Source organism: Aulostomus chinensis, chromosome 7 (genome assembly GCF_037954235.1).
Source record: "Aulostomus chinensis isolate RoL2024-O1b breed Wild chromosome 7, RoL_Achi_v1.0, whole genome shotgun sequence".
Taxonomy (NCBI): Eukaryota; Metazoa; Chordata; class Actinopteri; order Syngnathiformes; family Aulostomidae; genus Aulostomus; species Aulostomus chinensis.
The window spans coordinates 5,065,001-5,092,439 of NC_141326.1; the positions used below are offsets into that span (position 1 = coordinate 5,065,001).

The following is a 27,439-nucleotide window of genomic DNA, read 5'->3' on the forward strand; positions in this document are numbered from 1 at the left end:
GCATAGGCGTAGCCAGTAAGGGCTGCCATGACGGTGATAAGGACCACGCTTTTGGACAGGCAGATGACCAAAGTAGATAACGTGAAGCAAACCATACTGCTCAGGTAGACCCAGCGTGAGCCAAAATGTCGAACCAAACGATTCATGAACAGGGAGCAGACGGTTGAGGTAGCACATTGCAAGAACAGGCCCAGGCTTCCCATACGGATTCCTGGAAGAAAACAGCAACTTGTGTTAAAGCAGAGCAGAACCTACAAAGCTCGAAGCCTCTATTAGTTACTGTCTGGATATGTCTGGTGACCATCATTCTTACTGAGCTATGTCCCGTTTTCTTATAGCCAAACTCAGACACATCTCAAGTCATCTGCTTCTATGGCTAATTCTAGAAACATGCTTGAACATAGCTGAACCAATGTTAACTTTAACCTTCACACAAACACCCATGCGCACAGATCTAGCAGGGACGACATTCACAGAGCTTTCCAGGGACAAACACACTGCTTGAGTTGATGGAATTGGATCTTCACAGATAGTGGTAACCTTAGATGAATCGTTGAAAAGCCAGCGGTGCTAAGTGTGAGACATGCGTGTCAATAACACAAGAGATAAAGACATGATTCTCATAATTACTACTACTGCTTACTAACAAAATCAATTGAGGAGCTGTAGTGAAAGCATTCAGGTTGAACTCTGACTTTTTTAACAAGACATTTTCCATATTAAGGTCTTATCTTTTGACAGATTTAGGGCAGCAGTTTTCAGTAATGTCAATTTTAATGATATTTGCAGAATTTTAGGTAATGGAAATATTGTTCCCTTTAATGATATTACTCATTTATACCCATGTTTATGTTTGCCATGGATTAAGCTGCTGAATTGTAGTTCAGATCCATGAAAGTCTGCATGTTCCTGTTTCAGGCTGCTGTCAGAGTGAACTCTCAGCTTTGTCTTGTGGGTCAGAAGTTCAGCAGCAAAGCAGAGAACCACTAATGTGAAAGGGGTGTGTAGATCATATTACTTTCTGGAAAGCAAAGCTGGTCAGCCCACTTGACAAACACAACAGAAGCTAATGAGGATTGAAATTTAAGCCCACAAAGATATGGAATTTAGCCAGAATGCTACTGAAATCTATATATGGGACAACTGGCGTAGTAAGTGAGAGCAGCCATTTATACACTAAACAGTTACACAAAAATACACTGAATCTAAATCACCTTCTTCAGGAGAAGGTTTTGACCAAATATCTGCTGTTAGTGCATTTAAGAAACGAGAACTATCACTTTGTTTTTAAATGGCTCCATCGCTAAAGTAAGATTAATTCCTTGTCTGTCTACAGCCCATAATATACGACTTTTATTGGAATGTAATTGTTTGAATTCAATAAAAAAGATAGAGTCCAGGGATATGAGATGAATAATAACCACCCAAGTGCTTTTTGCAAACTATTGTGAAAAATATGAATAATATGAAAACTAAATCTGTAGTTAGGGCATGGCAACATGTTCTATGAGGGGACCTTTGACCCCCATGTTGTAATCAGTTCATTCTTGAGTCCATCTGGACATTTGGATCAAATTTAGACAAATTCCCTCCTGGCAATCCAGAGATACTGCCTTCATAAGACTGGGATGTACGGACAGTCAACCCGGACACATAATACTTCCGACCACAGGTGACACCAGCTTGGAGGCATAAAAATATTCATGCAACCGTGAAACTGGAGAGAAAATAAATAACCTTTATGCAGGAGAACATCTGCTAGCTGACTGTTGTGGTTTAATAAAGTCCACTGTTTCAAATTAAACAAACACTCCTCGAAAAGACTTCAAAATTGTGTGCTTTGGCGGTCTACCTGACTTGAATGAACATGTTCTTTGTGTGCTGATTCCTTGACAATAATTCTTTGTGAGTGTGACATTCCTCATGGTCCAGCACAGGGAGGAGAGACAAGGGAAAAGTAAAAAAAGTAAACAGAGTAGGAAGAGGAAAGAATGTGTATGGAGGCCTGTGAGGCTTACTTTGTGCCTTTGCTAAAAGGCCAAGAGGACTGAAGTCAATGGTCATGTCAAAACATTATAAAAGTATATAATTTCTGTTATATTTATATTTGAGTGATATGCAAATTGATTATTGCATTTTTTTTCCTTTATAGTCCTACGGATTTAAAACTGATTACAACTGAAGAGCAGTCTCACATTTAACATTCAAATGTTAAGTCAAATATGAAAATTTAAATGCACTTAAAACAATTAAGCACCGTTTCATTTTCAAAAACATATCCAAGACAATATTGGAATGCAGTATGTGAAACAGCACTCCCAGTCCAATTACATGCCAGCACACACTGACATGGAACTGTGACCAGTTCTCTCATCCAGGTGGCTCTTGAGTTACTGCATTACTTCCTCAGCCTGCATCACTACAACCAGGCAGACACCGCTGTCTTTGATCAGTTAGTCATTAAGACAGAAAATGTCCATGACGTCAATTTACAAACTGTTTATTACAGTTGGACTGATTGTTTATCTACAGTTTTTCCTCCAGGCCTAATTGGAGCTGGTAGCTGGCTAATGACTAACAAAGTACCTTTGTTAAAGTTAGTCGAGAATAAAGTCAGCTGGTTGCTGACAATTTACTAGGCTAGTGACAACAGTCATGGCAGAATCATTTCTGTAGAGCATTTAAATGTTATCGACTTAACTTTCCTGAAAAGAGGAAACGACCCCTTTCAAGACTAAAAGCCACTCAGGAGGTTCCAGCTTTGAAATGAAATGGCAAGCATAATTCCTCATTTTCACATGGTAATGAAAGAGAAGCCAAATGTACAAGAAAAATACTCTGTGGTCTCATTTTAATACAGCCCCCTATAGGCTTTCATAAATGTCTCAGTTTAGTAAAATGTAAAGAAGAAGAGGTAGAAGGATGAGAAAAAGGAAAGCCAAGAAGGATCAAAGGATGAGGAGAGTAATTAGTTGGAACTTCTGGTCAGTAGTGAGAAGAAATTATCAAATGAGAAGGGAAGATGAGCAGTACACCGTTAAGAAAAGGAGGATAATGGCAAAGCCGGGAATACGGCAAAAACAAAAGGCAAGTTTGCCTCAAACAGATAAGCGCCATGTTAACAAGTCTGTAAATTGTCAAAGTTGCGTGCGCATCATGTTTACTTCAGCTCAGCTCTGTCACAGTTTAGTGAAATAAACCAGAACGGTCTTATTACCCACCGCCATAACAATTTTGTAAGGTTCATCTGAAGGTTATAAACTGGTCGACTTATACTGCCAAGCATTTACCAATCTCTGAACATATTGGCAATCAATTAGACTCACGAGGCCACGACTGAATTTTCAGGGTTTCCGATGAAACCGGTGATTAGGCAGGTCAAAACTGTCCTTTTCTGTTTGATGTTTATTATCAGTCTAATGAGCAAATTGAGACGCGAGAGTGGAGTTGGAGTTGAGAGATAATATCAACAGCAGGACTGATTCACATTTCACATATTAATACAGATTAAATAAAAACCTAAACTGCCGTCCGTCCCCAATGGACATGGGCTGTGAAGTGAAGTCGCATTTTAGACAGTGTGTCCCACTTCTTGCTTTACACACAGATTGTTTACTTGCATGGAACCTACATGATTAATGCTACTTGAATAACAAATGGAAACCAGAATGTCTCCCGTGCCAAAATGTTGTCCCTTGTCTACAGATTCTGTATTCATATGCACTTTTTTTTTTTTTTTTAGAGATTAAGCTTTTGCAGGCATAGCTATAAGATGCAGCCATACAACTGTCTGGCAGGATTAGAGACAACTCTGATGTTAACATATACCGATCAGGAGAGCAAGGATAAGCACCATCTTGTTTTGTTTACAATTTTGTAGGCGTGGGTAGTGATGCCTGAAATGTCCTTGACTTGCTTGACAATCGCCGAAGCACATCTGAAGGATACTTTCAGTTTAGTGGTGTTGCTACCCATTTACCAACCCATATATTGAGAATCTGCTTCAATAACTGGTTGTGGCTGTATACGTCCTATACCTTTACAAGAGACAAAAGGAATGTAGAAAGAACACCAGCTCTGTCTCCATTTCTATCTGTGTATCATTAACAGTATATGCGGCCCATTTGCGGCACAGTGGGCCGACCATCCCTGGAACAGCTTTGTGCACAGGTAAGTTTAACATACATCTCTAAAATCCCATTAACGCAATTCAAAAAACTGACACTTTATATTTCACTTGAATCCTAATCCCACTCACAATATTTAGTGTGTGTATAACAATAAACTAAATACACATTTAGAAAATGTCACAACACATGAACTTTGAGAATACATTTATCGAAAATATCTGACCTTCATCATAGTTTTGTCTGGACAAACTTCCTGGTAATGCACTGGGCACACCCTCGTACAATCCTTCCCCCACAAAGTCTGTGAAGAAAAGCATGAAGGACATGACGGCCATCCAGCTGCAGAGCTGAGCCAGACACAGCTGCCTCATCACCATGGGGACATGGAAGTAACTCCTGAGGATAGATGGGGTCATGTTACAGCATGTTCTTAGCAGGCGCATCAGAGGCTTCAGTTGCCTCAGCTTGTACTTAAGCAGATAGCAGCATGAGCCTGGCATGCCGTATCGGCCAGCTTCCATTGCACCAGCCCCTGACTCCAATAAAGATCCAGACCCCTGGATCTTGGCACAAGAAGGTTCCTTAAACACTTTCATTGTGATGAGCACACTGAGGATGAAGATGAAGATTAGGACAGCGAAGAGGCACTCGGCCTGGCCTCCAAGGTAAACAAAGAGCTGGCTGTGACTCCAGTCGAGTGCAGGGAGCAGGTAGCCCACACAGCCTCCCAAGCTGACCATGAAGGAGAACATAGCAAAGGCTTGGCCGCATTCCTCCTCCGTTCGATACAGGTCTGATAGAAGCGCCTCCAATGGTGTGAAACATGTTTGTCCACAAAAGTCAAGAAGACCCACTCCGAAGATGAGGAAGCCCACCTTAGGAATAGAAACAATGACATTAAAAAGTTTCAGTTTAAACTTCATCAGGCTCTTTCTTGTCTTTATCTCAAGCAAAGTTCATACAGCATGACCTTCAAAGTGTCAGACCATTGCATTGTTCACACGACACAAGTTGTAGTGGTTTATACACATAAGTCAGCGGCAAGGCTACCAGTCTCTGATCAGCAGCAGATCTACAGGGAATGGCTGCACAGATTGGTGTTTGCAAACAGTTACTCCAACTAATCGATGGCATCAGAAGAATGTGATACCGGGAGAAGAACGCTTGTTTCTTTAGGAGAACTATTTGGCAAAAAAGATCCTCTGCTACACAGGCCTGGGTATCACACTTCATACCTTTATGGCACTGACCAAATCCCTTCAGTGCTATCAATGATGGAATGTAATAATTGAATGACTTAAGATTAAATCTTCAAACAGGGCTTGCTTTTTAATGTTGCCGTTCAACGGCATTTTGGTAAATAGTTTTATATTTTTATCATATGAAACTGTTTTGAATGTCTGAAAATGGCAACGAGCTAAAAACTAAAAAAAACAAACAAGATTTTTAATAAATAATGTGATTTTCATTCTCGTAAAATGGATTTTAATTGTTATTGAACAACGAATTACTCAGGTAACCATAAGAAGCTCTATTCTCACATTTTCATGACTGAAGTTTGGAGTTTGGGTTGACTGACTCATCACTTAAACCACTGTAACTTCAAGACTGCGAGTGTGAACTCTACAGCGATCTGACAATTTCAGAAATTATGTATTGGCCTCTTGTATATAAATGTGCTGACTGAGCTCACCTTATTTGACTCGACACACGAGCCCAGCATTTGCATTTCCATACTACCTCATCAAGGCTGTCTTTCACTAATAACGTGCTTGTCATGAATTGAATTTTACAAGAAGTGATCTAAACCATAAGCTATGACTAGTAGTAAAATGAGTGGCTGTAAAACACTGAACAAACATTGAAATTTTTTTAAAAAAGTCCCGTAATATTTTACTATTTCAAAGCTTTCAAAATGCAGTTAAATAAAAAAATTTGGGGGGGTTTATCAGCAGTAATTGAACACAGTGCCTTTACACGTGAAAGCATATGATCCAACTGAGGTGCAAATAAGCACGATGGCGTGTTTAAACTGGTAATGGAAACGCAGATCGGTGTGTTAAGGTTCAACTCAGCCTGGAAAAAAAAAAAGCTAATGGAAGACCTCCTTCAGGGTGCCATCGCTGACTCTAACAGAAGTTCATTTCTTGGGGTGTTTGCTATGCAAGTAGATTGTAAAAAGTGACAATCACTGATCAGTATTCCTACCTGGAGTGTCTGCCCACCCCAGGCAAAGCACGAAGCCAGGGAGTCTGCATGGGGAATGATTAAAAGCGCCAGAAGGACTCCCAGAGACAGCAGCCAGATAAAAGGGCGCCTCTTGCCATAACTGGTGGTGCAGTGGTCACTGGCTGAGCCAATCAGAGGAATGAACAGGAGGCCGAGCACTGGACCAATACCTGGACAAAGAACCAAAAGGAAGATGTCAGACAAAATAGAGCGCCTTTGGAATGAGCTCTGAATATCCAGTTCCCTAGTTTCAAAGTCAGTGGGTTTTGAGTTTGATGCCTGAATTCTATGGTTAATACAAGCTTAAGATATTTGAACACTTTGTTTTAAGGCATGGAATACATCAGTGAATACCTCAATACCACATTTATGTGCCTTTAAAGTTGCTTAAAGACACTTAAGTTTTAAATGTTAAATGTTATCAAGTCAAAAACAAAAGTGTGAAGCTTCAGGAGTTGTAGTGATGTTGAAGTTAACGCCTACGTAGTGTCGGAGTTTCATCCCATAATGTTAGCTTTGTACTTCTCATGATTGCCTTTAATCCTCAAAAATCTTAGCAGGGGTTTTGTGAAACAAAGTCTCAAGAACTTTTCTTTACCAAAGAATTGCTTTTTTCCCGCAGCAATAATCCAAAATCAAAGGTAGAAATCACATAGGTGTTTGGTTAAAGAACCCATGATAGTGCAAACTTGTGGCTTGGCCTACAAACATACCTATGGCACTCCCTACCAATAGTTAGAGGCAACAGCAGAAATACAGAGAAGGGCAACAACGTAAGAAAAAAAAAAGATGATGCGATGTGAACAAATTCTGAATTTACCAACATTCCAACATCAGATCTATGTGAGGGGAATCACGTATTTTCTTGTAACTGCATTTTTACATGTACAAGGTTTAGTTTTAGCAGATTAAGTTAAGTACACAGCGCATGTTGTCTGTTGTCTTTACTAATCCAGTCAGGACTTCCTGTTGACTACGAGTTGGAAGAACTGCCACGATTGCTGCCTGCTGGTGACAGTTGCTACAGATGGCCTGCTGCCTCAAGGTAGCCCACGATCAGCTCATACTCCACATGTGGCCGGGTCTGGCTAATTAGAACACAACATGGCACATGGGGTGTTCTCATTGACAGACTCAGACACACACACACATACACACACACAATTTAAGATGACTGAATCTTGAGGCGAGAGTTTGACATTAAAAAGGTGCCCTGTAGAGTTCTCATTAGAAACAGTTTTGTTTATATTCAATGTTTCTAATGTAAATGCTCTGAGTGGGTTTTAATGAGATGCTGAATACATTTACAACTGCACAACAACTCGTGTTTTGAGCAGGTGTGCATAGCTATCCTTCTGCAAGTGCTGGTAAATCATGAAATACTGGGACCTGTACATTAAAAACACAGTAGGTAATGACAGAAGCTTTCAGCGACAAATAACCTATCCCTGATCTTAATACCCGCTTTCTTCACACTGACAAAACAAAAGATAAATAAATTGTACAAAATAGAAAAGAAAGCTTGGCAAGAAATTATACACACACACACATTATACACACACATATACAATATATACATACACATATATACACACACAGTATATATATATGTATGTATATATATATGTGTATATACATATACATTATATATATATATAAACATGTACACATATATACTGCACATATATACACACACACGTGTGTACATATACACATATATATGTATACAAACATAAATACACATAGACATACATATGTAAATATGTGTGTCTATATCTATCTATCTATCTATCTATCTATCTATCTATCTATCTAAACATATACACACATATATACTGCACATATATACACACACACACATATGTGTACATATACACGTATATATGTATACAAACATAAATACACATAGACATACATATGTAAATATGTGTGTCTCTATCTATCTATCTATCTATATCTACACACACAAATATGTATACATACATATAGGTATACACATCCATCCATCCATCCATCTCTATATAAAAAAAAAAATCACCCAGATAAACATGGATTGACTTATCCAAGTTATTTGTGTTGTTCCACACCAGCCCCTCCACAATTCTGAGGAAGACAGACAGGCTGACTACAGCCAGGCAATCATCACCTCCATCATGTAACCTCCTGCTGTAGCTGCGGAGGTCCGTCACAACAATGCTCACCATCTACAGCTGGAGGACTTCTCACTCAATAGCTCTTCACTAGCCCCTCTCGTCGCCAATGTACCACATCTATCCCACACGCACACGTTTTCCAGACTTCAATGCAAGCAGTTTCCATATTCAGAACACAAACGACATGATGCTACCTTAAAAGGTCATATGCTATAATTTGCTTACTTACAGACACACACAAATCTTATCTTAAAAAACATGAGTAAGGTTGGAGCATCATCTCCAAGTATGGAGAGGAAACTAGTGGGAAAAAGTAACTGGGAGGATAGACCAGCCAAAAAAAAAGCTTTTTAAAGAAAAAGGAGCCAATTGACTGCATGACACTACCGCTTGGGGAAATTAGGCTTAATCCTCTGAAGACACAATATCTGTCTTCATCCCACTAACACTTGGGAATTACATCATAATACAAGAAGGTGAGAATTAGGCTGAGTGCCATTTCCAGATTGGTTTGCAGTGGGGGCTGTTTGGGAAGACCTCAACAATGTAATTGTTTTGGTTGATAGCACCAGCAGCGGTTGGACTCGTGGAAGTGTCGAAAATGTATCTTCATGTTTGAATAGTCACTTCAGTCATCGGCTCAAAACCTGTCGGTTTGGTAGAATTGTATCTATATTCTGTATAGTCACAAGACAATGTCTCAAGGAGTTGCTTTTAGTGAAGGCCATGTGATTGCCATTTGGCCAGGCAGGATAATGCAACTATTCACATTACTTCAAAGAAAACTCTGATGCAGAGTTCAAATATAGACCATAATCCAGATACTAAGTGTTGGGAGCATTGCAAATGGCTTTAAATTGTCTTCATGTTACTGAATAGTTGTGGCAAATACCTACTGACTATTATTAGATTGAAAAGCCTGCACAAACTGAAGCCACAGATAAACATTGAGAAGCAAAAGAGATTAATACATCTGCTGGCCCAAACAGCATAGTCATCACATTACACGTTTTTTTTGTAGTGTGTTTATCTGCAGTTCAGCAAGGCAGTGCACTGCATAAAGAGGGAATCTAACTCGGGTCTTCCCAGGCATCATGGTAATAATCTGGCACTTAATTTGAAAAAAAAAGAAGAATATTCTGTTACATTTTTCCATGTTTAAAGTATACCAGAACTGTAATTACAACTTTATACTGGAGATATGTCTCACAATATTTTGTAGTAGTTTGTGTCATATTCATTTCCATGGAGAACTTTTTTATTTACTGCAAATTAGGAAATCTCACAGACAATCTCAACAAAAATAATATAACTTGAGCTTCACAAAGAGCCCAACTTTGGTACCAGATTGGATTAGGAGGAAATCTTTCCCCTGGGTTTGTCAGCAATCCAAATGTGCCTTAAAATTCAAACCAGATTATGGAGAAAGTCAAGTTTCTTTAATCTGACAGATATGACAGTGTTTTGATTTATATGATTTTTTTTTCCCGAAACTTGTTATGCATTTGATTCTGTTTTTAATAAAGTTGAATTACTATTATTATTTTAGATTTTTTTTTTTTTTTATGTTTTACTAAAAAGCAGAACGAAGAGGAATGGTATGCAGGCCCTTGCCCCACTGGAATTATCCCAGGGATGCTGCAACCACACCACCCACTGCCCAACACCACCACTGAAAACAACAATTCTTCACTTGTTTAGCTTTTTTAATCAAAGCGTGCCGTTGTTTAATCAGGTGTTATGAACAAACAAGAGGAAAGATTAAAAGGAAAACAACAAGATGAAGCATCTTTGAAAGATTTTGTGCTGCATCCAACAGTTTCATTGTGCTTTGGCGTAGGCTCTACATGAGCCTGAGAGGCTACTGAAGGGATGAACCATCATTCTTTCAAAAGAATCCCCAAGTTTGGTGTTTGGTAATCGTAGCGTAGAGTGACATCTAGTTCACACATGGGATTTTAGCCATGCACTGAAAGTTTTGGGAGTTTGTCAACAAAAGCCCCAGAAGATGTATGCCAAGAGATTCACTGATTCATCGGGATTTGTGCTGGTAAGTGTAAACTGCACTTGAATGTCTGTATAATTCCTGTCCACATTTTCAGTTCCAGTACCCATGCTTCAAGGTGTTCAGCTGTTAAGCAGGTTGGATTTTTTTTTTACTAATTTATAGTGTACATTGTGAGGTAGTAATATGTAGGATAATGTGTGGAGGGATACTGCAGTTCTTGATTACTGCTGAGGAAACAAGCAATGCAACACAACAGACCTGGTAGTGTGTTTTACAGAGGCTGTTTCAGGTATTCAAATCTCCAATAAATTTGCAAGTAAGTGTGTGTGTGTAAATCTTGTGTTTAAGTGGCTTTTCCTATGGCACGTCGCTCTCCTGCTGTCTTTCAATTGCGGCTGATAACAATGACAAAGCAGCAGGTGATTTGTTCCCTTATTTGTGCAACAAGCCTCAATTATGACTTTATGACCTGAGTGGCAAAAAAATGACAAGAAGCATAGATAGTCGGCCCATCCCCATCACAACACAACCCAGGGTATCACAGGACAAGGTCACATCTTTATGTATCACAACATTTAAAACTTTTCATCAGAAGGTGCAGCCGTTATGTTTAAATTCAATTTCATGAATCACAAGGCAACTGATGAAAAGATATTTTGTTGTATGATAGTGCTAATATAACTGCAGCAGACACAGAATCCAGACTTAGATGGCCGCAAACAAGGTCTTATTTCTTTTTGGCCCTGTGGCCAGACACGATGCAAAGTCATTGAGCAGCACTAAGAGGTTTGAATTACTTAGAGAGAAAGACTGCTTTGGTCAGTAAACACTGCAGCAGCAGTTCAGTGCTAGTAGGGTTCCAGTGTGTGTGTGTGTGTGAAGGGAAAGCAAACCTTTGGTCTTCTCTGAGAGGGTAGTCATTAAACATGTAAGTCAAAAGGTTTGCTTTCCCTTGTCTCTCTCACACACACACACACATACACACACACACCCCAAAAGATACAATCCCATTCATTTTTTCCTATAAACAATGTTAGATGAGACACAGCTAAACCTTGCCTTGACAGTGGCTTTGTCAAGGAAAAGGGGCAGGTAAGTCTCCAACTGCTTTGGAACAAATCACATAGGCTACTTGCAGTAATGCAGCCAGAAGATGGCGGTACAAGCAACATTAACCATGGCTGAAACAGAGCTGAGGAGGAGTCATGTATGAGCGAAAAAAGAGAAAGGTCTTGAGGAATTACCTTCAGTTGGACAGGCTGCAACTGTTCTTAGGTACGAGCTATTATAGGACGTGTTGCTGGTGAATGGAGATGAAAGTTTGGGGAAATATCCTTGAAGATGATGGTGGAAGTTGGTCAGTCAAGCAAGTTAAAGATCTGGCACATCAGAGCTCATTGGTGAATGGCTCATTACTCTTTTTCAAAAAAAAAGCAAAAACAAGCTCAAGCTAATGCGCAAAATTTGGGGGCAAATTGAGGGACTTTTTTTTTTTGTTTTTTGCCATTTCCATTCACCTTTTTGTACGCGGTTCTCAAAATTGGCATCAAAATTGGTGATTGATGACAGCCCCACCAATGGTACAAAGCATTTACATCTGTGTTTGAATCTATTTCATTTTTGGATCTGAAGTCCAAATTTGAGCATAAACTAACTATAATTCCCAATGTGCACTTCATCAAGAAACATCAAATAGGAAAAAAAAAAATCAGTTGCAGTCAGTAGAAGTTAAAGATAACCATGCTCTGAAAAGTGATTTTACAATCTACTGTCAATTCATTGTTTAATGGTCACTTAAAAATGACTGATATTTGAATTAGTGCTCTGATTTACCCCTCTGGCGGTCTTCTGCAACAGTAGCCAGGCCTCAAGTCTTTTTTAGTATCCTTTAAATCAATGTCAGAGATGTCCTAACATAAACCTTTAAAATGGTAACATTATGAAGGAGAGACCTGGAATTCTTTGCAAAGACAAAGAATATTACCAAAAGACAAGTTTGAAATGAAAATTCAGAGTGGGAAAACACCCTCGGAAAAAGGAAAAACAATTCTGGAAACAACAATGAGACCTGATAAAGTGATCCTCCATTTTAGCCAGCCCTTACCTAGAACCATGGTCATGTAGCGCTCCTGCACTCCAGCCTCCAGCAGCAGTGGGGGCACATATGTGATCCCAGCTGCCAAACAGATCTCCAGGCCACAGGTGAGGGAGTTCAGCAGGACAAGACGCCACTGAGACCTCCATGGAGGCATATTTACAGGGTCTAGCTCGACTTTCTTCCCCTCTGGGATGTCAACTACTGGCGTCACAGTTGGGGTAGGGGACCCAGAAAGGGGCAAGGGGAGAAGTTTGCGTAGGCAGATGGTGGCCCAGTTGGACAAGCGAGCTGGGGAGGGACAGTAGCAGAGACCCTTCGATGTCTTCGACAACTTGGAGGATTCATCCTCCTCTCCGCATTTTGATTCTGAGGAAGAATGGAAAGCAGAAAAACATATTTTAGTAAGTGTAAAAAAGAATAAACAAACTAAAATACGACACTGCTTTCACATGCACTCCTCTGCTGAGCATGCTCACATAGTGTATAATTTGCTGCAGGATCAAATTCAGAAAATTTGATCAAAAGCATGCGTTAGGTAATTCCCAGGTTACCACACCTGGCTGTCAGTGGCAGATGTTGGCAGTAAATGTCACTTTTCAACAATTACATCTGCACACATTACAAAATATTGTCCAGAAACTCAAAAATGGGAGCAACAGTGTAAAGGAAACGATATTGATATATTCTCAAATCTCGTCAACAACAGCTTCAGGACAGCAGGGACAACAACAGGCGGAGAGGAGATGAGTCAGCTGGAGCAACGTGGCAAACAAGCCATTTGCCAAGAAAATTATTTCTCTCTCTGGTATTTTTTCTGTCTTTTTTGTAAGTGTTAAAAACACACACTGGAAGACATTTAAATGGTAATTTCCCATCTCCATTCCCTTCTTTATTATAGTTGTATTATTAGTGGGAGGATCTAAAACCCAGTCTTACCCTTGGCCGACCCAGTCATCATCTGAATGCTGATTGCAGATTTAGTCACACGTACAAGTCAGTCCTAAAAAGACATCTGACTGACTGTCGGAAAAGGAGGCAGACTAAGTCACATCTGCGGAGCATTGCACAACAGCAGAAAGCTATACTGTGTAAGTTAGAGGATATCCAAATAGCAGTGTTTAAGATGTGTTTCAGTCAGTTCTATCCACACAGGACTCAAAGCTTTTGAACACGGTGGGGTGAACCACAACATGTGTCCTGACAGACATGTCAGCTACACCCTCATACATCATCGAGCCAAAGACATTGTCCTGATTTTCAAGATATTGTGTTTTCATTCTTCAGCTCTTCACTTTCATTAAATTTGACCAACCTTTGAACTGAGGGAACCAAAAAAGGAAAAGAAAAAAAAAAGTACAGATTGTATGCAATTTAATGTATATATATAGATTTAAAAAAAAAACAAGTTAAGGCAAACTAAAAAGGGAAGACATTTCACAGCAAGCAAAAGGCAAAAAACAACAACAACAACAACAACAACAACAACCACCATCATCATCATCATCCACCAGTCAGGTATGCTTCTAAGAACAGGAAAGCTGGAGAACAAGAACAGTCAGAACAGCCGAAAACACAGAAACAACAAGGTGCTATATTTGCATGTGGTGTGACATTTCTCTGCCAATGCTGCCCATCTGTTCTCTCCCAGCAAATAAAATGGATGTCATCCTCTCTGCTAGGACCTGGTTAGTCACAGAAATGTGTTCAGCTTAGTGAATGATCCCATCAAACAATATTACCAGTAAAATCGTTTGTGCGTGTGAGAGTGTGTGAGTGAGAATTTCACAAATGCTGCTTTAATGTTGGCAGTTTTTGACCTTTTCGAAAAAGACACCAGATCAGTTACAGAAAGGTTGATTTTCAAAATGTGCATTAGAATCAAGATGGCAGCCAAAAAAATGGATTCTTTTGGATCTGGCAAAAGTGACATTGAAAAACAATCCCCAGCAATCTCGTGAAAAGGGTTTCAGTGTTTACTGGAGAGACACAATTAATGTGGTGCACTGTAAACTAGACAGTTACTTATGATGTATCGCAGCAGTCTGTGCTCTGCATGAACATCCCAAAGTATACTGACACGGCAACTACTGCAAGAAAGTGCTCTAACAATAGCATGATATACTACAATTACAATTTTTTTTTTTATGTTAAGTGCAGTGAATTACAATAGATTTTTTGAGTGATTGTAAAAAGAAACTCCCCCAACTAGAAGGATACACACGGAGCTAAGGGAAACTTGACACTAATATGTCAGTGTGATTGGCCAAGTGAAACCTCCTGTGTCTTTTATACGATTATAAACTGAAATGTTATCTAAATGTTCATGTCAATGATGCCATTTTCTTACACAGTCAGTATAGTCAGGGGGTCTAAAGGAGACACGTGACTGTCGGGTTAGCCAGCCGGACAGAGCAGCGTTCAGACGTGCATCCTGAGTACACACAGAGCTCTACGTTCAGGTGTGAACGCGCTGAGATCTGAATAAACCACGTTTAGAGGTGTTTCAAAGGAGGTCCGGATCAAGGCAGTATTATCTCTCCTTTTCACCAAATCTATGACGGTAACCACTGGGGAAACATTGCTGCGCCCAATCTCTCAGGTGGAACATTGTCAATTCAGATTTTCCAGCAAAACTCTGCAGAGTAATCAACCAGATCATAGAACAAGATTGCATTTAGAAGAAAAATGTCAGAGTTCCAAGTTAATCAATATAAGGTTGGTCTTCATAATCCACAGCACACACGGATACCACATTTCAGTTCAGCACTATTTGAGAAAATATGTGTTGCCACTTGTTTGAACCAGCACATTTACCTTGTTAGTGTTTATCACAACATGTTCAGTCAGCAAAAATGTGCCTTCATAAGAAGTGCAGACATCAAAATCCCGTACTGAGAGCTGCCCAATTGTGATGGGATCTCTCAGGATCCATTTTACCAGCAGGTCTGAACGGGCTCTGAGAGGGAACTGTCAGATCTCATTCCCGCCCTGCCTGGGCATACTGAAAGACACCCATCAGGGGACCAGCCCATACCCCGGCGGCCTGTCTGGCCAATACAACCCCCAACCCACATATTGTGAGACTGTGTCAGTTTGTACATTTCAAGAGAACACCCCCACCCCTGCCCATACACACACACACACACACACACACACACACACACACACTCTCCCTTTCATTTCATCCTTATCCTTCCTCAACCCCCAGGGTCAGCTTCGTCTCTGACCTGCATTCTCAGAGGACCCTTTTGACATATCTGCCCACTACTGGTTATGTCTCTAGATTCTGAATCTCTGTGTGAATGCTTTCTGTTGCAGCCGCAGATGACTTCCTATCAGACGTTCTCACCGAAGACAGACAGGCCCGTCAGCGGCAAGAATAGAGAAATCTGATTCGACGACCCAAGCAGCTGTAGTTTCTCTGGACACCTGCCCAAACGGAGGTCAGATTCCAGGGTAAACTGAATGCTTGCTTATGTTTTGACCCGAGTGGTGGGTGCAAGTCAGAGTTAGGATAGGGGTGAGGGAGGACAATCAAAGCACTGAAATAGGGCAGCAAGGAAAGCCAGGATTTTTCAGTCCACTTATTGTCAAAGTCTCACACACAAAAAATAATGTTTATAGACTTTGAAAAACATCTCACAAATGGTTCAGAATACTTTATTCAAAGTCTAAAAAAGTCTATTTTGCCACATTAACTCACTGTGTTTACAGAGCAGGGAAGTTGTCATTAATGGTATGAGGTAGCATGATCTGACAGCCTTTTTGACCTCGATGGATAAAACGCAGTAGTATAACATACCTTCGCCTTGCCAAATAGTGGCCCTGCTATAATGTATGGGAAATTAGGGTAGAAGTAATTTACAACTGTTACTTAATGGTTAATGAGGTGTTTAAATGCAAATTGACAATGCACTTCATGTCATTCCTGTTTGATAGGACTCTTGTAGTAGTAACAGGTCCTTTATAAAGATTGGTTTTAATTAGATTCAATTTTCCATTGATTCTTCTGAGTATTTTTCAGTGCACACTCTACTCTCTTCTTTCTTGAGGTTTTCAAGTGCATTCGGGTTCTTCGGCAACAGATTTCCTATGGCAACATTTTTTTTCAAAGTGGGAAAAAAAAAAATGTCAGGTAGACAAATGTTAACAAATCTTACCAAATAAAGCAGAAGTTATCACTACATGACCAAGTCTCCCTTTGGTGTAACAACCATTTGTTTTCATAATGCAGCATGTACCTGATGGTTGAGAACATCCCAGTGTGCTGTGCATGGGTTGAGTGGGCTGAGTTGGAGGGTGCATGGCTAAGAAAAATAGAGGAGGAAGAATTGCTCGGTGATGACATCAGGGCTCAGACGGTGGCAGCAGAAACCTCAGCGGTAGGGCCTGGCTGTCTGTTTGGCTAAGGCTAAATGGTTGCAGGACTGTGGCTTTCCTCTCTTTTGAGCTCCTGCACATGAATGGAACTGCCTGCCTGCATGGAGGGACAGCAAGCCTAGCTCTTAAACCAACATGTCCTTACTTTCTCAGAACTGTTCTCTAGCTCTTCTGGGGTTTCCCCTATGTGCACTGCGCATGTCTTTTCAAAATGAGATAGCTCCATCTAATCTCTTTAGCAACGAACATTATCTTATTTTGTGCTCGAGATTCTTCATATCAAAGTCGAGTCATATACTTACCATTTCATAAGTATGAAAACTTGGCACTTAGTTAATAATTTAACAAGGAGAGCAAGTAAAAAGATAGACGTCAATTAAGTAACACACTAATCTCAGGATTATCATTCACTAGAACAGTATTAATAGAGACTATTTTAACATATCACAACAATAGCAGATGGCAATTACTCATTATCTTAGTTGGAACTGTAAATGTTGCATATAATTTCACTGAAATATGAAAATTGCTTTGGTTGCCAATCTGCCATGTCAGTCATTTTAAATGTCCTCTAAATTACAAGCATCCTGAGGCCCAATTTTAAAACTTTGATCCAAGTAAACTGTGCTGTGTAAACAACTCAGAAACTCACTCACACTGAAAATGAAACTATACTTACAATTTATCCTCAGTATTTTATCCACGGATCTTTCAGCATCCTACATAATCAGCTATGTCTGTCTTTACGATTAAACATGACAACTGCCTGAATTCATTTATTTTTATTAGATCAGTGACGACCAGCAACCTTCTGTTTACACAGTATCGGCCTGCAGGGCTGACTAGATATTCCAATTCTCTTACCAATTTGCACATCTGAACTGCTTTCATCTCCTATTCTGAAAATGAAACCTCAAATCCTTTCAATGCTCTAATCTGAATATATTTGTAGTATCTGCTCAGTGTTTAAATTTCAAACTGTTCTATACACCATTATTCCTCAGCAGGGCTGTCCTATCTGAGCACCCTTTTCTCCCATTTTCCTCCCAACCAGATGTTCAAAATCTTTTCATGCCCCGTCATCAGGATGAACAGCCCATCAGCACCACAGCACCCTTTTCCTAAACATGCTGTTTCCTTCTGTTCCTGACAACTGGAGAATAACATGGAACTTGTTTAAGTGCTTCAATAAAAAGTTTAGTGTTGGATTTGTATTCAGCATCTGCTCACTTGAAGGGCAGCCCTAACTGTACTTACCCTGCCCCAGCATGTAATTTTAAGCCCATATCCGTCACAGTGACTCCTGACCCTGCCTTTCACCACAATCATGTGACCAACCTAACATTTTAAAGACAGCAACAGCAGGAGGAAGACAATCTCTGGCTAATTTTTTCCTCCTAAACTATGTTGCCAAGTGAAAACGTAATTGCCACCACTGATTTTAAAGTTCTTCTGAAAGACATTACGTTTTCTCTCGGTCTCAAGAAAATTATATTCATTAAACACTGGATCAAATGGCTCACATGTACAAAGCCCTAAGGAAACATTTTGTAGAGGTACTGAATAAAGGATATTGCAATGTTGTTCTGCTCTAACAAATCTCACAGAATGTTTTGTTACTTGTCTCTTTCTGTGCTTTGTCATCTCCATCTGACACACTTTTCATGTGTGCATGTCTGCATTTTGTTTCATCCCTCAAAATGTATAACGTGTTTACACTCTATAAAAATCTGTGGCTACTGCCTTTAACATGCCTGTAATTTTAATTTCTGTCCTAAAAAAGATGTTCAGTAACAGTACAGCCCAGGGATATACATCAGCCCAAATGATAAAACGGGGAAAAAATGGCAATAAGATGTTTAATTTGACTTTATATCCTTATCCACGATCAGACGTAACAACTTTGAGAACTTGTCATACTTGTGTTTTTAATTAGCAACACAGGTTGCTCTAATTTTCTCAAATTTTTGTTGTCACATGTTGATGGTGCCACCTATTCACCTGTTCCTGCATCAGTCATAGTCAGCCCATATCAAAGGATATGACATAAAAGCTGCTGGCGCGGCACGGTGGTGCAGTGGTCAGCTCTGTTGCCTCACAACAAGAAGGTTCCGGGTTCAAGCCCCGGCTTGACCATGGGCTCTTTCTGTGTGGAGTCTCCATGTTCTCCCTGTTCCTGTGTGGGTTCTCTCTGGTACTCCAGCTTCCTCCCACAGTCCAAAGATATCAATTGGAGACTAGGCTGATTGATACTCTAAATTGACCGTAGGTGTGACTGTGAGAGTGAATGGTTGTCTGTCTCTATGTGTTGGCCCTGTGATGGACTGGTGACCCGTCCAGGGTGAACCCCGCCTCTCACCTGAAGGTTGCTGGAATAGGCTCCACCCCCCACGACCCTTAACAGGATAAGCAGTAGGAAATGGAGGGATGGATGGATGGATGGATAAAGGCTGGTGATGAGCCAGAGCTCAGCACACTCACTAGTGCAAGCAAAGTTGTTCTTCATTTGGAGTTTGCATAGATTCCATGTAGATTCATTGCCACCAATTTTCTTCTTGCCGTTGATTGCGTGTCTGATAGATTTTACTGTAGTTACTGCTCAGGCAGGTGGGGCTTGTGGATCTAGTAGATGGAACTGTTGACCAGCCAGGGAGGAGACCATTATCACACTGGCCCATTTAAACAGCACAACAATGGAGTGCAGCCGTGGAACCTCTTGTGAGTCAATGTGTTTGATAACGCGGCTCCCTGTGGACTGAGGTTATCCACTCTCTGAAAACCTATTGTGCTGAGGTGAAAGGACGATGAAGAGGGAATGCAAAAGCTAATGAGTTTTCTCTCAGCAGTGATCAGGTGTCTTTACATTTGCTTAATAGAGCAGTTTCATTCTCTTATTAGGTTTACTCAACAACCATTTCAATGGAAGTCATTGCTACAAGGTTCCAGGAAAAATAAATGGTTTATCATTTTTGATGAATTTTCTGAAGAGCTATTGCTGATTTTTATACAACTCAAGTTGTGCGTTTCTCGTGGAAAAAAAAACTCATTTTGTGATTATCCATATCTCCAAATGATAATCTATTTTTTAAAATTCTAAGTAATGTGGCTCAGTTCAGTGAAAAGTCACGTTATTGTGCAATACTGCAGTGTTACCAAGGGAGTAGATTCTGCATGTGTTTCAGGAAAAATGCACAGAAACTACTGATAATTTTGAAAATGTTTTTTTCTCCAACTTAAACTAGCATCAAAACAAATGGTAGGCAAACATTTGAGCGGTATGTTTGACTAAATCAAATAAAGTGCAATAACAGTGACAATATAACTGCACAGGCTGACACTGCGATTCTATTAATCACGTACTATTAGTGCGAAGTCAGAATGCCCCGTAGCCGTGGCATAAACGGTCATGTAACATGACAAAGCCCCTCTGGTGTCTTTTGATGCAACTTGGTTTGCATTTACAGGCACATTTGGAAAAAAAAGCAAGTTAAGATTATGCGCAGGTCCCAGTTGAACTTGTCAAAGTCATAGCTTAAGATATACTTTAAAAAATTCAGTTCCAATCTGACTCTTTTATACGATTTCAGGTCCAACATGATCTGAATACTCATCTGATACCAGTAGCTACCAGAACTCTTTATGTTCTTTCATTATCATAACTAGTGATTTTATTGGCAATACGTTAAAGGTTACATCACGCGGCTGTAGTAAACCACACAGTACGTCTTATTATAAAAGAGCAAAAAATACACAAAAATGCTTCAACTTAAATATTGTGAATATAAATATAATTTTTTCAAATACATTTCGGTCCTGTTTTCAAAGGAATGGCTCAGTGCGTAACAATGCGGGTACATGTAAAGAAAATGTGTGACATACGAGTCACTGTTGGGCAATAATGGTGTGACAAGTTTAACTACATATCTCAGTCTCATCGTTGTAGCATCACTGGTCGCTAAAGCTGTTAATTCTTCACTGGCAGAACTTGCATCCATGCACGTTTCTGAAGCTCAAGCTTAGCAGTCTGAAATGATCAGGTACTGGTCAATAGGTGACACCACGGTTGCTATGTTGTTGCCCGGTTTAGCATGACAAAGCTGGGCTGTGTGCAGCCCCTTAGACTGTCTAAAAATAAGGAGTAGCTTCAGTGTTTCTGGTTAAGCGTCACTGTGCCGGACCAAGGACAAGTGGGTTTCAAGCGCCTGTGGGAAAGCATTACGTCAGAAGGAGTAAAATGAATACGTCTAACTGGATGTCATGTCAACATCACAGCAGAGCTAAAGGTTAGAGATCAAAGTAAGCGACACACTATACATAATGAATGAGCGTAATTTTTTTCTTGTAAAATGTCCACACTACACAACACTGGTGTTGTGTAGTGTGTAACCAGTGGAAACATTTCGTTACTATGACCCCCCCCCCCCCCCCACACACACACACACACAGTTAAATTTCCTTTCATACACTCAGTTTCTTTGGAATTGCATCACACTTGGTGGCATAACAGCATGCACTACTTCTAAATGTAGAAGCATGACTGAAAATTGCTGACTTTGCTACAAAAACTTCAACTATCATGTATATAAACCACAAGAAAATCAGTAAGACAGGTCAGTATGCAAGATAATGAGAGAAAAATATGATAATACAAAATAATGTAATTAGCTATTTTGGATCTGAGTTATTTGGAAAGATACTTACCAGCCAAAGAGATGAAGCCTAAGGATCCATCTGCATACATGCATGGCTGAAAACTGAGCATGTAATCTATTTTCTTTGCTCATGCTCTTTATGTAATCCACTCATACCACTAACACATCTGCACAGACTCTGGACCACCTGCTTCAACTCTGCTCTAGAGTCAGACTCGTTTTTTTCGTTTTCTCTCTGTCCACTGTTCCCTCCTCTCTTATTTAGCCACCTCCTTAGCATCCCTCCCATTAGTCTCCCTCCCTCCCTCCCTCGTCTGCCTGTGCCTGTAAAGTGGGCACTGGGAAAATCCCAAAGCACTTGAGGAATCCTGTTGCTTTCCGTCTACCTTGTGTTTCATCCATGAATATCCACTTCAAAATAAAAAATTATAGTTAAGCTTTCAGATTGAGACACACACACACACACACACACCTGTTTTTTCAATAATAGTAGCACAAGAGGCTGTTAAGAGGCAAAGAATTAATTGATATGTTGTTACAACCCCACGCCGAGGCCACGCCCACTCATCTCGCTATCTACAACCCCTGAAGTTCTGTATTGTTCCCCCTGACCCAGTATTATGTTAAACTACCTATCAGGGCAGGGGGTGCTCCCCCTCCCACCCTCATTAATCCCCGTCTTCCAGGCAGGTCTTAGTTAAGCTCACACTCCTGCATAGTCATTTGTCCATGGACTCCTTTACCCCTTCTCCTGCTTCACCAGCTTAGCCGGCAATAAGCCAATTTTAGGAGACATGTATATGTGTGTGTACACACACACACACACACAAGTTCAAACACACAGAATTACTTCACTCCACCTCAGGCTGGCTGCTATGTCTGTACCCCATGCCTGCAGGCCAAGACCAGCCCTTTACAGAAAAGCTTTTAATTTGATAGTGGAGAGGAAGAAAAAAAGTGGAGCAGCGGGAGGTCTTAAACAGGGAAGGTAGTTAGTGTTGGGTGGAGGAGGCGGGGGGTGTTGTGTAATATCATTAGACTACTGCTTGCTTAAAGGAATCTCCCTCTTCGGAGGCCAGAGGCAAATCAATATGAAGACAGAGTGCTGGAGAACAGCTGCTGGCAGCACTTCCCCTCTGCAACACCAACAGCTTGTCTGGAATTAAGAGAATTCTGAAAATCCCATTTTAGTGAAGGCTGATCCTAACAACCTCAGCTTGGACCTCTGTGCCCTGACCAACCGGAAATATTTCCCTCCTCTCAAATCTTCTGTTCAGATAAATATGGAACACATAACAAGGCCCACGCAGAGCAAACAATGTCTTTCCTTGAAAGTATTTGGCCACTGTAGTTTATCTCATCAGAGCACAAGCACCCACCCAAAGTACAAATGTTTGTCCTAAATATACACTTAAGTACTAATATTAAACTAGGAATGGAAAACCAGTGCTTCTTCATTGTGGCAGTCTAGGTAAAGTGAATATAGACTAACAACAACAACAAAAAAAACAATATTCAGAGGCTCTGGCCAAAACACCAAAACCTCAAGTTCAAAACACATACCCCTGCAATTTCTACTAACAGCTTTGTGAGTGCATAATTTAATCTGTGACATCTTAAGGTTCCTTTTTTGGAAAAGCTGCAAAGATTTTGCTACTGTTAACCTTTTAACAATAGCAAAGTCTTTGCAATGCTGCCAGACTTTGACTACAGCTTCAGCTAAAGACATGAGCACTTTGGCATGAGCACCCTCAGCAGTCCAAGAAGGTTTTAATTCCATGGTAGCCTCTTCCACAAACCAGGATCCTCCAACGCTGGCCAAACCCAACACACCCATAATAAGCTACGACACACTGCTTTCTGCTTTGATAAACCAAGGAAACCAAAAGAGTGTGTCAGAAATAGAGCTCAAGGGCCAGTACTCTTGGCATAGCAGCAGGGACCCATTTCGGCCTAAATGTCACCCATATTATACATAGCACGAAGGATGGGAGGGGAGGGGGAATCAATCACTCGTTGTGTGCTTCCACAGCAAATTAACCTTTAGTAAATACGTGATGTGGATACTTAAAATACAGAGTCTCTATACATACCCAATAGCTTTTAACATCTAGCGTCTTCAGGATCAAAGATTCTCCATGTTACATTGATCCTCTAAGTTCTGCTGAAAGTTTTAGTCCTGAACTCGGACAGGTCTTCTATTCCCTACTATGAAGTCGCAAGAATCCCATCCATGTTTCACGTACACAGCTGTTGCACATTTTCACAAAGGGTAACAGCTGCCACAGTATCATATATAATGAAAATTTAATTCTGAAATGCTGAATCAAACTGCAAAGCTGCGCCAAGAGACACATGCTCTTGTTCCTGAACTCCACAGGAAAGTGTGAGTGGGATTTTCTGTTAACACAATTTTAGGACCCATTTCACTTTATACTGCGTAAAACAAACGTGACATATCAATGAGAAATAGAGGGATAATGTTAATATTGAATTAAAAAAAAAGATAAACTGATGCCAGAAAATAGTGACAAAAACCTGCAGTGGTACAAACCAAATGAGCTTTCTGTACCTATGTGAGGAAATAATAGTCCATGGCGTTAACGTGGCAGTGAGTGTCTCCATTCAAAAAGGGGAACCACTTTTAGACAAAGTAGCACTTGCCGACATTTTCACATCAATTTGCTGTTTTGGGAATGCCGGTAATCTAAATTATGTTGGTTAAAAGTCATAAATGGCACCGATGTCAAGATTGCTAAAATTAGATGACCGTGAATGAAGTCTGCTATGAGTTTGCCCTCTTAATGAAACTCACTTTCTGCTTTCTTTCATCTTGCACTGCAACTGATCAGCCAGTCAGAGGGATTTTGCCAATTCCACATTCTCAATCAGCCAGGAACGACAGCAGCAGTGGCAGGGGCCTTAGAGTCACTCAAGTCTTAGAACAGAAGTGCTAAAAACTTCTACTGTCAAATAAGTAATTACAGATGTATGTTCACATCTATCATACCATTTCATCAAAACATCTTGTGAATACAAGATCACATCTTTTCTTAAGGTTTTTTCACAGGAAACGAGGTCAAACTAATCACTAGATCTAGATAAAATAAAGCTCATCATGCAAAAACTAGGAACACCCTGTAACATAATATTTTCTCTTTTCCTGGAGAATGTCTCACTATCAAATTTAAATGTAAAACTCAGCATGAAGAATCCTTACGTTAATAATCATACATTATTACTATTATACATTATATTATACCTAACACTAGAGACAGAAAAGTAAAAGAGCACTCTATTCAAGTTTTGAAACAAAGACATAAAAAAAAAAAAATGTCAGCATTTTCCTTGGCAGCTATCAGATTTTCAGGAGTACCAGAATTTTAAGTATGTTTTCCTGCTTAACAAGTTAGACAACACAATGTTGGAACATAATAGCAACAGAACAGTGAAGGCTCTTAAAAACCACAAGCTCTACCCGCCCATCTGCACACTATTTCTGCATTATAAACGAACACCATGGTCAGAGCTGAACCTACCTCTTAGTCACATAAAATGCTCTCTCTCCCTCTCTTTATGTCTCTCTCTCTCTCTCCTACTAAAGATTCTGATTCAGCATCCATAAACTAGCAGCACTTTCGCTAATTTTAGTACAGCGAATCACAGCCAGATTAACCAGGCTTCCCGAAGCTGGGTTCACTGGTCTTGCTCTATGAGTTGTCTGGAGGTTAATTCAACTAAAAACTACCAATTAAGACTGGAGCAGAGTTGGACAAGCTTGGAAAGTCCATCTGCAAAGGTTCCTTTTTAAAAGAATGTTGAATGTGAAAGTACACAGAGTACACGCATTGATCAGACATTGGATATCAGTCGAACAGATAAATCAGGTCACCGTGACTACGGGGTTTAAGTTCTGTTATGATTTGGGTCAATACAAACAAACTAAATAAGCACCAGGGTTAGAAGGTGGGGATAACTGCAAACAGATAACCATAACAAACCAGCAGTTCCATCTGTCATGCTGGCTAATGTCAGTTAGTGAAATGGACAACATAAGTCCTCTAAAGCCTACTCAGTGCAGCGCGAGGGACTGCTGTGTGTTTACAAAGACGTGGATAAATGAAAACACAAACGCCACCATCCACAACATGGAGGCAGCTTGGCTGTAATGTCAGCAAATCATGGTAGTTTGTCAACTCCCTCTGTAGCGTGGAGAGTTTGTGACCATGAGGTGCTGACTATTCTACCAGCCCCAGAAGATTGCAGCCCTTGTCACAAGTGTAGTTTCTGTACTGGTGATTGTTGTTCCCAAGAAGGCTGAGAGTAAAATCTACAGGAAGCGACAGGTAACATTCTTCTTTGCTTCATTTCCAGTCTGTACTTAAATTCCACCAGCATGTGAAATTTGCAAGAAGAGGCAATAATACCTGTAATACATACACAGGACACATAGAACTGCTATTGGAGCCATTTCCCTCATGAAAATGGCCACTTTAGAAGAGGAACAACAGTGGTATGCTATGTATCCAAATCCACACATCAGAATCAAATCGAACAGAAAAAAAATTGGATGCGTGCATCCTTAGAAACAAGCGTTTAAACGCCTTTTAGCAAAAGGAGACAGCACACACATCCAGAACCAAACTTGTTGGGCAGGTGCTTAGCCAAGAGGATTAAGGAAAAAGACACAGCTTTATCAACTATGTATTCCACCAACTGTGAGTGACGTTTTGAGCACTCCTGCTCTTCATCGGATACTTTTTGAAAAGATCCTGCCCACAGTCATGATATACTGTTTAATGCAGCCTCACACAGACAGATTACACAACAATAAAGACTTAATAACTCATTCCGATTAAAAAGGGAGAGGGCCACTCTTGGCCTTCTGGGAAAAACAAGAAATGTCAATCATCAGCTCTACCAGACAAAAAGGCCTGCCGGCAAAAGAAACATATCAAGACAAATCTTTCCTTCCTTCGTTTTAATCACGTCCTCCAACCCTTTGACGGGACAATAAATATCAAACTGCCCAGTCAAGTTCAAAAACAGGACATCAGTTTCCATCAACAATGTCGCATTAGTAATTCCAGTTCATCAGTAGGTCTATGTTTCAATGTTTGAGTGTGAGGATCTGCAGGAGCATATGCAGCCACAAGCAAGCACCTCTTCATGCCAATGGCTGTTGATCCAATTCACAGCTGTCAAGGCTGATTTCATAAACTTGCTGCACAAAACATTTCTGCGAAAACACTGAAGTAGTTTTCAAAAGGACGTTGCGCACGCATGCGCGCACACAGCCTCAGATCATGAGCTTGATTCTTTCTCAAGTCAGAGAGCATCTCACATATCAAAGGTCTCCCTCCACACTCAGTAGCATCCATTTCAGCTTGCGACATGATAGAACACTGTGTCTGTCTTGTAATGGGCAGCTTTCCCATTCACAAAGCCAAACTTCAAAGAGGGCTAAATTAAGTCTGAAACATTTCAATGTCTCTTCTGCATGGTGGTCTCACTAAAAATCAATCAGGAAGCAGCAGGGTTATTCATAATTAGGCACAATTAATGCCCAACTAGGTTTGCTCCTGCTACTTCACATATTCTCTAGACCTCCCCAGACGTGCATCTAGCAGAGACAGGGAGTGTGAATATGAATTTCAAACATCTGGCCAAGTCCTTATCACCATGGGAAAATGTCTAAGGACAAGCCTGTGTTATCCCTGCTCCAGGGCCTTTACTCGCCTCATCTGGACCTCAGCAGCCATGTCAAACTGTCAAGAGTCATGCTCCTC

The 27,439-nt window shown here is 40.4% G+C and overlaps 1 protein-coding gene across 3 annotated transcripts in view; it reads right to left on the minus strand.

The window, feature by feature from the left end:
• Nucleotides 1–27,439, minus strand: part of LOC147258261 (solute carrier family 45 member 3) — a 33,367-nt gene that overhangs the window by 788 nt on the left and 5,140 nt on the right. For 2 of the 3 annotated variants that reach the window (XM_086208223.1, XM_086208221.1), the window contains exons 2-5: nucleotides 12,625–12,984; nucleotides 6,339–6,529; nucleotides 4,354–5,005; nucleotides 1–211 (exon numbers count right to left, since the gene is read on the minus strand). The exon at nucleotides 1–211 is cut by the window's left edge and continues 55 nt beyond it. In XM_086208223.1, the coding sequence (XP_086064349.1) occupies nucleotides 1–211; nucleotides 4,354–5,005; nucleotides 6,339–6,529; nucleotides 12,625–12,772 (1,202 nt within the window). In that variant the 5' untranslated portion in view covers nucleotides 12,773–12,984. Of the gene's footprint in view, nucleotides 212–4,353; nucleotides 5,006–6,338; nucleotides 6,530–12,624; nucleotides 12,985–21,699; nucleotides 21,831–27,439 lie in introns of those variants that run through there. The other variant, XM_086208222.1, reaches the window with a different exon arrangement.